This window comes from Passer domesticus, chromosome 27 (assembly GCF_036417665.1).
Source record: "Passer domesticus isolate bPasDom1 chromosome 27, bPasDom1.hap1, whole genome shotgun sequence".
Classification (NCBI taxonomy): domain Eukaryota; kingdom Metazoa; phylum Chordata; class Aves; order Passeriformes; family Passeridae; genus Passer; species Passer domesticus.
The window spans coordinates 1,936,848-1,947,738 of record NC_087500.1 but is presented as its reverse complement, the minus strand read 5'-3'; the positions used below and the strand labels follow the sequence as shown (position 1 = coordinate 1,947,738).

Sequence of the window (10,891 nt, the reverse complement as noted above, 5' to 3'; positions counted from 1 at the left end):
GCCTGAAGCACTACCAGGGGGAAGCATTCGGTCTGTTATGAAACTGTGTTCAGGAAAAGCAAAGGGGATGCTGAAATGCCTCTCTGGAGACAGCTCTGACCATAACATTGGACATGCCAAGGGAGCCAGAGTAGGGAATGTTTCTTCCCTGCAAATGTCTCAGCTCCAAGCTCTGCACTGCCAGGGAAGGCTGATGCAGCAATTCTGTCATCTGCACTGGGAATCTTAGGGGTGAGTCCAGAGTATTCCTGCTCTATAAATAACTGTGCTGTCAGTGCCAGCTGTGCACTGCTGACTGTCCTGAATGGAGCAGCAGTGGTTGGAGCTCCAGAAGCTGAGTTGCTGCCTGCCTGGGCACCTGCTCATGGCACAAACTGCTGGCATGGGAAGGGCTGGGCCCACCGTCCTGGGGTGGGCAGAGGGGGCAGCCCTGCAGACTCATGGGCTGGGAGCCTCAGCTCACTTCAAGTTTCCAACACCACTGAGGGTTTTTAAGACCACTGGTGCTGCTCCTGGCCATGGTTCCACTCTGCCCAGGACAGCTGCTGGATGCCAAAGGGCTGGATTTGCCCTTACTCCTGATTCCTGTCCCTTACAGGGCCTTGGTTTAGCCAGACAGACATCACAGCCTGGCCCAGCCCTGTGCCTGGCTGGGAGTGCAGGGGACAGTGGTGCCTGCAGAGGGATCTGCAGGGCTGTGGGAGCCAGTTCCCACCATGCGTGTGACTGTGTCCTTCTTGCATCCATGCTGACTCCTACAGATGTGCACACACGGTGTAGCTGTTGTTCCTGGACAGGCTTTGGAGCACAGCATGGGCAGAACAGGCTCAGGGACTCCTCTCCTGAAGAGGTGAACACTGCCCTTCCCTGGACCCTCACAACCAAAGGTCTCAGGAGGCCATGACAGGCTCAGGTGGGCTGTGCCCATGCAGGTAGGCAGCTCCAGCCCTCAGCCTGCATTTTCCTTGGAAGCCAAGGGCTGAGCAGTTCAGTGCCAGGTCACAGAGCTCTGGGAAAAGCCACTTCAGCTGACAAGGAGGGGCAGCAGCTGCTGCCAGAGCAAGGGGGATGCCAGCAGGAGGTGAGATTGCCCCTGCTTCCAGCCTCCTGAGCCCTGCAGGTGGCCAGGGCTGCCTCGGGCAGAGCCAGTGCCTTGCCCAGCCTCAGCCCAGGGCTGGTGCACAGGGCTCCAGGATGTGAGGGCTGGCCTGTGGAGCTGGGCCTGAGTGACACCCCCTCCCTCAAGCGCTGCTCCCTGCCCTGTTCACCGCAGTCCCACACCCTGGCAGCTGCCTGAGCCACCTGAAATTCCAACCAGGAACTGCTGCAGTGCACCAGGCCAGGCTGGGAAGAGAGCCCTGGGGAGCAGCACAGCTGGGTCAGCTCCCAGGAAAGAGAGCACCACAGCCCTGAGAAACAGGGCATGATTGAAGCTGCATCTGCACCAAGGCAGCAACAGGCAAGCCTTCAGAAATGCTGCTGGGCAAGGGGCCAGCAAGGACACAGGACACACCACTGGCACTGCCAGCGTGAATGGCAACATCACTCAGAGGAACCCATTTTTCGTCAATCAAGATTTAATAGTCAAGTCCAAAGACAAAGCAGCTGGAGACTCACACACACACAGCAGCAGCTTGAGGGAGGCCTGGCCCTGCAGTCAGAGCCGTGCTGAAAGCGGCGCTGGGTCGGGCACCCAGGGAGTGCAGGAGCACTGGAGCTCAGCACAGCTCAGCAAACACCTGGAGCATGCTGCACACAGAGCCCAGGCACACCCCTTCCTCCCACAGCCCCTCCTTCCCCCTCATTCACAGGATTAGTTCTCTCCTTCCTCAGAGGGCAACACCATCACAAAAAGGCTGGAGCAGCAGGGATGAGCCCTTTGTGGGGAGGAGGAGCACTGCAGTTCCTGAAGGCAGCTGTGCCCAGTGGGCAGTGACCCCACTGCATCCCTGGCTCACCCTGCTTGTGCCAAACCAGCTTCAGACTTCACCCTGGCAACAGCCATGGAAGTAACAGTCCATGTTCACGCACAGAACATCAGGGAGTACAATTTTCCAGCTCTCTAGAGTATTAAAATTGCATTAGGAGTGTGATTTGCTGCTGCTGAGGCCAATGCTCCTGCCTGGGTGGTGTTTCCCTCACTCACAGTCCACAGGTGATGCAGTCACATCACTGCAGCTCACCTCTGTTTCACACATGTCACTCCTCTGCTGCAGCCCAGCACTGCCCCGTGCTGAGCTCAGCTCCAGTCCTGCTCTGCAGCCCAGCCTGAGCAGGGTGGAGTGTTGGCCTCAGCAGTGCAAACACAGCAATTTGCAAACACATTTTTCAAGGCTTGTGTCAAGGAATTCATGTGTGCCCCAGGGCAGCGTGTCCTGGCTAGTGGCAGGACAGGCTCAGCTCAAACCATGGCCAGTGCAGGGGCTGCTCCTACACCATGCTCTGCTCCCAGGTGGTCAGAAGTAAAAATGGATCAATTTAACAACACAGACATAATCACTTCACCCTTCTTTGGTACAGACACTGGCCACGAACACTGACTGGAACACTGATACCACAAGCACAGGGCACACTGAGTCCAGGGGCTGCTCAGAGATTCTGTTCTGCTATGTAACAAAACAAAAAAAAAGAAAAAAAGGCACCACTTTCCAAGAACTGCTCCCATCCACGTGCCTGGAATTCTTGCTGCTTTTTAAACACACACCGTATTCAGAATTAATTTTATCCTCTGAGAGTCCAACTGGAAATCAGCAGCTACCGCTTCCGCTCGCCTTTCTGTGTTCGTTTCTTCTCCTTCTCCTTCCGCTCCTGCTTGGCCAGCTTGTCCTTCTCCCGCTGCAGTTTGTCCTGCTCTTTCTTCTTCTGGAACTCATCCCGCAGCAGCTCCCGCTCCAGCTTCCTGGCGTTCAGCACATCCTCCACGTTGGTGTTCCGGAACAGCGCTGGGCCGGGCTAAGGGTCACAACGCTCTGGCTGAGCTCACCTGGGACAGTGCCTGGGCACATGGCAGGTTTGTTCTACCTCCTCCCTCACCTTCTGACTCCCTGCTTCCTCACCAGGCAGGTAAGGAACTGCGGAATGCAGAGAGAAGGAATCTCTGACTGCTTTCTAGAAAGGTCAGACAGGTTGAAAAAACACCCACTCCTAGAGAAGGAAGGGTCTGGAGCACAAGTCCAGTGGAGTGGCAGAGGGAGCTGGGGGGGCTCAGCCTGGAGAAAAGGAGGCTCAGGGGGGACCTTCTCACTCTCCACAAGTCCCTGACAGGAGGGGACAGCCATGTGGGGGTCAGGCTCTGCTCCCAGGGAACAGGGACAGGGCAAGAGGAAACAGCCTCGAGTTATGGCAGGAGATGTTTAGGTTGGATATTGGAGAAAACTACTTCATGGAAAGGGTGGTCAGGCATTGGCACTTGGGGACAGGGCTTAGTGGTGGCCTTGGCAGTGATGGGGGAATGGTTGGACTCAATCCCAGAGGGCTTTTCCAACATTAGTGATTTTGTTTTTTCCCAGAAAAATAAGGTTGCCTACTGGATCTTAAGATTGATGTGTAAAAATACATGTCAAACCTCTACAAACCTGAAAGGAAGCAAACACACAGGGCACAGCCTCAAGGAGGTTCACTGTAGCTCTGTATGACATGTCTGAACACATACATACATGTACATACATGTATGTATGTGCAGACAGGCAGGTACATACATGTCCCTAATGCAGGGACAAGAATAATTTAGGTTTCATATTCAATTATGTGATAAAACCTGCTTCCATCTTAGATTTGCCAGCTGGGAGCTCAAGGATGGTCCCAATTCTGAGACAGACACGGGTCCCTTGGTCCTGCCCACCCTCAGAGCTCAGCTGCCCCATGGCCTGCCAAGCTTCACTCCTGACACGATTTCCCTCTCTGGACACCAGTTAACATCAACCTGATGTTCTGGGAGCGTTGTCCTTATCAATAAGCACGTTCTATGAAGCTGCAAAAAGGTGGAAGAGGGAAAGAGGGAAGGAGAAGGAAATAAATGGCAGGGTTGGTGTGAGTGCTGTGCACAGAGCACACCAACTGTCACTGTCACTGTGAGCAAGGTCAGGGTACACAGAGAGAAAAACCAATCCCCAAGCTTAAAAACTGGCCCTACAGAAACAGGGAGACAGCACAGGGAGAGAAGGATGGGAAACTCACCATGGAGGCTGCCTGCCTGACAAGCAGCCTGAGTCACCAGGAATTCAAAGGATACATTTTTCTGATCCAATATTTACAGCTGTCGTCAATCCATCCTGTTCATCCCCACCAGTGAGAGAATTAAGGAAACACAGACATCAGTAATGATCTTGTGCCTCTCTACAGCCACACTGGAATCAAGTAACAGCCTTATAAAGTCAGGAAGAAGCAGCTGGACTCTCACAGACCAGGCATGCACAGCTCCTGCTGCTCCAGGGCCAGATGCAGTTGCCTACGATTCACTTTGCTGGGCTTGTTCTTCAGCACCACAAAGAGTTAACTCCTAACCCTCCCACTCCACACACTCTCTCTGTACAGGATTATTTCAGCAGATTTCTCTTGGGAAAGAAGAGAGATCAGCACCAGCTGCTGAGGGATGGGGGCATTCACTGCTCTCCTGCCACACACCTGGGCTGGGCAAAGCGCCACAGCCACGTGCTGCTGGGGACAAACACCCAGCACTCCACAAACACGGAGCTTCCAGGCTTTGTCCATGGCAGTTATTTTATTGAAGGAAGACTGCAAAGCTTTCCCAGCTCTCCCCAGGGCCCTGCAGAGCTGGGAGGGTGTTGTTTGAGGAGGTTTAGAGCAGGTGATGTCCCTCACAGCCCCCAGCAGTGCAGGAAAAGGATATTCCTCCTCATCAGTCACGTTGGCGTACTGGGCCAGGAGCGCAGCCTTCCTCTGCTTCTCCTCCTGGGACACCTCCTTGGGCTTCACCACGATCCTGGCCTGCTTCTCCATCATGCTGGCGATGGCCTGGACCTCATCTGGCAGGAGAGGAGTGACAGTGTCAGCCCAGCCACAGACAGCCACCGAGCCCCTGGTGTCACTCACTGCTGCTCCCTCTGCAGCTGCACCCAGCCCGTGCCCTGCAGGGGAAATGCAGCCACCCAAAGGGAGATGTCTCACCCAAAAACACCCCCTGAGCTTTTCCCCAGGGCACTAGTGGTGCTGTCAGAGCCAGCTGCTTTGGGGAATTCCAGCTGGGATCTGGGAGAGATGGAGCTGCTGAGGAGCCACCACGGGGCTAGGGCCAGCATGGGGCTGACACCCTGAGGTGACAGGTGATGGCACCCTGTGCTTCTCTCTTGGAGGGGAATTCCCTGTGCTGCCCCCAGCCACCACCAGACACTGTTATTCCTGGAGTAAGGGAAGTCTCACAATGAAACTGGAATCAGTCAGGCTCTGGCTAATGAAAATCCATTTGACTCCAAATCACATTCTCTTCCGCTTCAAAGCAGCTTAATAAGTTTATTTAAGTATGTACTTAACCCCCATCAAAGAGAAATTCTGAAAACCTGAAGTGAGGGATCAGTTCCATGCTCTCCCTTTCTTTCCAACCAAGAGAGACCAACAGCTTATTTACCTTTTAATACTGAAATTCCATTTCCTAAATAACATCTGGGTTTTGATGACAATTTTTTTTTTAGTCTGTTAATCACTTATCCTCAGGACTCTGTTATTCTGAGTGGATACACACTTCAGTGGGGATTTATCCTTTTATGGAACCCCAGTGATATAATTTCACCCTGAAATTCCATGAACCCAGACACACTGTGCTGCCTTTTTATAACAAGAAAAATCCCTGTGGGTGAGCACTGTCAGGAGCAGGAGGAGCCCAGCAGCAGCTCCAACAATCCCAGTCACTTGTCCTCAAGAGGAATTTATTTTATTTAATGCATGGAACAGCATTAACTTCTCGCTGTCCCCAGCCAAAGGCAAGGTCAGGCCAAGAGCAGACTTCCAGGATTTCTGGAAAGCCACTGAGCTGCTGAGTGGTGGAGCTGCAGTGTCCATGCAGTGGGAGGCAGAGGGGGATCTGGGGCTGATGCAGTCATCAGGGTCTTGCTGCCAGAGCCATTCCTGGGTGACACCAGGCACTGACAATGTGCTGTTTGCAACCACAGGCAAAATGCAAAGCAAACAAAAAACAGGATTTGGACCAAAGGGACATTCCATTGTCACGATCTCCTGTCAGGTCTGTGCCATTGCAATGTCACTGATCTGTGCTTGAACCACAAATCCTCCCAGCTCCACTGGATCCAGAGCCCTGCACAGGGACCAGGACAAACCCCACACACAGCCAGGGCCAGGCCTTGGCTCCCAGCTGAGCACGAGGGATGGCCACAGGCACAGTGGGGCTGGGGAAGGAGCAGGGACAGTTTGGCAGCCTCACAGAGCTTCCTCCAAAAAGCATTTATGGAAAAAAAAGGAGAGTTGTAAGGGAAAATGTTGGAAGAGGAAATACAGACATGGGAGTGGGGTGAGCAGCAGGGACAGCCCAGCTCTCCACAGGGGCACTGCAGCTGGACAAACCAGCTGCTTTCCAGACTGCCCACACAGAAGCAGCATGGGTTTTTATACCATAACAGCTGCAGTGCCAGCACTGAGCACAGACAGCCCTGGATGTGCTGGGAAAGGTTTCTGAAAAAACCACAGAATGGTTCGGGCTCGACCTTAATGACCATCTCATCAGAAAAAAAATCCTGTAGAAAAAAAAAACAGACACACACACAAAAAACCCACCAAAACCACACACATTAAAAAAAAACCCAAACAAAACAAAAAACAACCAAAAACAAAACAAGCAATCAAAAAAAAATAACCAAACAACCACCACAAAAAAAAAAATCAAAAAACAACAGAAGGCAAAAAAACCCAAACAAACAAACAAAACCCACAACACTTTTCCCCTGCAGGATGATGAACCCAAAGAGCAGCAAATGCTGGGGCAGCCCACAGTGAAGCTGCTCATCCCCATGCCAGGTGAAAGAGTAACTGAGAACTGAGCAGCAATGGAGTGAGAGGCAGCTCAGACCTGCAGCCACGGGGCACCTTTGGTTTAACTGCTGCCAGGACAAACACAAAGTTCCCTTTGAGGTGAGGCCCTGCAGGGCACCCCACACTGAGGACCAGGCACAGCACTCTACCTTCTTTCTCCTCTTTGGAATCAACGACCTGGGAGTCAGACCACCTCTCCACAACCTCCCTGCACACATCATTCAAGAGATCTTCCTCCTAGAAAGAGAAAAGATACTCCTCAGACTTGGAACAGAGCTGGCTGCTTCAAACAAGCACCCATCAGACAAGAAAAGCAGCAGCTCCAAAGGATCTGCACACCCAGCAGTCAGCTCAGGAGCAGCTTGTCACCCCAAATCTGCTGTTAAACACACACAGGACTCTGGTTTCCCTGGGATGACACAACCACACCGTGTCTGGTCACTGTGCACATGGACACTGACACACGTGGGTTCCTGTCCTAGGCTGACAAGGAAGTGAGTTTTCTTGGGAAGGAAGTCACAGCCAAACCAGTCAGTGGTCAGATTTGAATATTGACACCTGGTGTAACCACTGAAGACAGGAACACACCTCTGAGAACACAGGGGGCTAAAAGCAGAGAACTCAGAGGACTTTCTCTTCTATTTTGGTCAGTGAAGAGCTCAGACCTCAAGGGTGGCTCTGCAGGTGCCACAGCCCTGCCCACACCCACGAGGCCACTGGGGGTCTTGGCTCCCAAAGCCTCCTGCCCTGCATCCTCTCTCTTCCTGAGCAAGGCCACAGGGAAGTGACTCAGTGCTTCCACACCAAGCTCACTAGAGGGAATAAATTACATGGGATAAATCACAGGTCAGGGTCAGTGCAGAGCTGGAGCCCCTGTGCTGGTGCTGACACACCATCACCTCCCACCTGCAGGGACATCCTGGTCCCCCTTGACCTGCTGGAACAATAAACATGACTAAGAAATGGCAGTGGGACACGTGGCCCTGCTCCAGCAGGGGCTGCAGGTGAATCTCTGCTCCTGCCTGGATCTCCAGGGGCTGCAGGGGGATCTCTGCTCCCACGTGGATCTCCAGGGGCTGCAGGTGGATCTCTGCTCCCACGTGGATCTCCAGGGGCTGCAGGTGGATCTCTGCTCCCACGTGGATCTCCAGGGGCTGCAGGTGGATCTGTGCTCCCACGTGGATCTCCAGGGGCTGCAGGTGGATCTCTGCTCCCACCTGGATCTCCAGGGGCTGCAGGTGGATCTGTGCTCCCACCTGGATCTCCAGGGGCTGCAGGTGGATCTCCAGGGGCTGCAGGTGGATCTCTGCTCCCACCTGGATCTCCAGGGGCTGCAGGTGGATCTCTGCTCCCACCTGGATCTCCAGGGGCTGCAGGTGGATCTCTGCTCCCACCTGGATCTCCAGGGGCTGCAGGTGGATCTCTGCTCCCACATGGATCTCCAGGGGCTGCAGGTGGATCTCTGCTCCCACCTGGATCTCCAGGGGCTGCAGGTGGATCTCTGCTCCCACATGGATCTCCAGGGGCTGCAGGTGGATCTCCAGGGGCTGCAGGTGGATCTCCAGGGGCTGCAGGTGAATCTCTGCTCCCACGTGGATCTCCAGGGGCTGCAGGTGGATCTCTGCTCCCGCCTGGATCTCCAGGGGCTGCAGGGGCACTGCTGCCTCACCGTGGTGTCCCCACAGAATCTCAGGGGGATCCCAGCCATGGTACCTGGAGCAGCTCCTGACCCTGCAGAGCCCTCACAGCTTCTCACTCCTCTCTCCAGCTGTGTTCCTGTTTTTTTTCTCCCTACTTAAATTTGTTACTTAAAAGTGCTGAATGTCTTGGAGCCCATTGGCATTTGCTCCATGGAACACAGGAGAGCCAAACACCACAGATGGGGGTCACAGAGCTCAGGGGCCACCACCATATATTTCAAAGAAACAAGAAAATTATGTTGGTTTGACATTCAGTAAATACAGAGAAAAATCAACCATGGAAAGTACAAGTGAGGTGGATTCTGTCTGGTTTAAAGAGAAGAACTGGACAGAAATACAACTCAATTTGAAGTTGATTAGTAATTCTTGATTAGTAATGGTAGAACATCACTAGTGCAAGACATGATCAGGACTGAGGAACCATGGACATGAGAGCAGATGTCACATGAGATGTCACCTTATTTTAATAGTGTTTGTGAAATACAAACAAGTGAACAAAAAAAATCCCCTGTAATTTGTGTATGGAACTTGAAGAGAGTTGGCAAGAAAACCCCCAAATTCACCAAATAAAACACTGTTTGAAAAGTCAGTACAGAAATAAGCACAGAGTCTAAAAATAAAGAAACAAAAAAGACATTAAAAAAGAACAGACTACAAAGAATAATTACAAAGTCTGAGGGTTCAAGAGACAAAAATGTTTTACAGGAATGGCAGAAAAATCAAAGTGAGCCAGAAACTGCAAATGAAGCTCAACTCATGGAGTTGAGCAGCCCTGGACTGGAGGGACATGGCAGCCCCACAGCTGCTCAGTCCTGGCAGCAGCACAGGAGGGAACAGAGCACGGAGCAGGAAAGGGGAAACAGCAGAAAACTGGAATATCAGCAAAGGGGAATATCAGTGGCAGGGCCAGCCAGCACTGCTCAGCCAGGACACACTTCCCAGGCACAGTGATGGGGATGGAATGAAGTCTGGTAATTACAGGGAGGTTAATTAACCTCGACTACTGCAGAGCAGCACTTTGCAAAGACATCTGGCTCCGTCCCTCAGGATGCAGCCTTTGCTTCCCTGGCTCTTTCAGGCTCAAAGCTGAAGGGGCTCACTGCTGTGCCCCGGGGTGGGGAGGGGACAGGGACAGCAGGGAGGGTGCTCTGGCTTTTAGGAAACCCTAAAAGTGGAATGGCACAGTCAGTCCACCTGTGATAAAAAGCTGATTGTACCCGCCCAGTCCCTCTGGGTTTTGTGCTCCCACACTGATATTTTGGGAGGAAGCCAGTGACAGCCACTGAGCAGACAGTTCCCAACACCAGCACTACTCATGGTTTCGCGTTTTACACTATGAAACATCCATTTATGAAAAACCCCGAGACCCAGACACTGTAAAATCACGCAAGGCGGATTATCGAAGAGAAATGGCTCCCTGCCCTGTCCTGGCTCCCAGGAACCCGGCAGGAGCGGAGGCAAGCCCTGCCCACCCACGGCTGCTCCCGTCCGTCGCAGCCCCAGCGGGATCCCATTCCTGACGGACAAGGCGAGTGTGCGCCGCGGCAGCAGCGCCCCGCGCCCTGCTCCGGAGGATTCTCCGTTCAGTCACCTCCCGTGCCCAGCTGGCGCTGCCAGTTCGCCCAGCCCGCGGGGATCCCTGAGCGCTGCACCCAACCAGGGCGATCCCTGCGCTCCCCACGAACCTCCATCAGCCCGAGCCTGGCACAAAACCCCAAACAAGCCCCGAAAACCCCGCAGGGGTCCCGGGTGGGGGCAGAAAAGCCGCTGATGGGGGTGTCCTGCCAGGAAGGGGTACCCGCCCCGGGAAGGGGCCGATCACCCAGCCCGGAGCCCCCCGCCCGTCCGCCCCACGGAGCCCCGGCGGGAGCACGGCGCGTTCATGGGCACGGGGCGGCCGGCGAGACCCCGCTGGCCGGGCCGCGGAGGGACCCCCGCCCTTACCAGGCAGGCGGCCAGCACGGCCCGCAGCGCCTCCAGCCGCTCCTCGTCGCTCTCCTCCTCCCGCAGCAGCCCCTCGATGTAGGCGCCGTAGACGGCGCGGTCCAGCCCCAGCGCGTCCAGCCGCGCTGCGAGCCAGGCCGGGAAGGGCGGCGGCTCCGGGAGCAGGATGGGGCCCGGCATCGGGATCGCCATCGGCGCCGCGCCCGCCCCGCCGGGCGCCGCCATCTTGCGCCTTCACAGGGAGGAGA

General features: G+C 54.3%; 1 protein-coding gene across 1 annotated transcript; it reads right to left on the bottom strand.

Annotated features, from left to right (window-relative positions):
- Positions 1-1,559: 1,559 nt before the first annotated feature.
- On the bottom strand, positions 1,560-10,868 carry CCDC43 (coiled-coil domain containing 43). The gene is made up of 5 exons (XM_064399725.1): positions 10,644-10,868; positions 7,149-7,236; positions 4,850-4,985; positions 4,232-4,287; positions 1,560-2,942 (listed from the first exon to the last, which is right to left on the bottom strand). The coding sequence occupies exons 1-5, from the start codon at positions 10,866-10,868 to the stop codon at positions 2,755-2,757; spliced, it is 693 nt and encodes a 230-aa protein (XP_064255795.1). The 3' UTR covers positions 1,560-2,754.
- Positions 10,869-10,891: the final 23 nt, after the last annotated feature.

Coding starts and splice junctions, on each gene's coding strand:
- CCDC43 (XM_064399725.1), bottom strand. CDS start 10,868: ATGGCGGCGCCCGGCGGGGCGGGCGCGGCGCCGATGGCGATCCCGATG. Junction 4,288..4,849: donor AACGTGACTGATGAGGAGGA/ATATCCTTTTCC, acceptor TAATTCTCTCAC/TGGTGGGGATGAACAGGATG. Junction 2,943..4,231: donor AAATATTGGATCAGAAAAAT/GTATCCTTTGAA, acceptor AGCCCGGCCCAG/CGCTGTTCCGGAACACCAAC.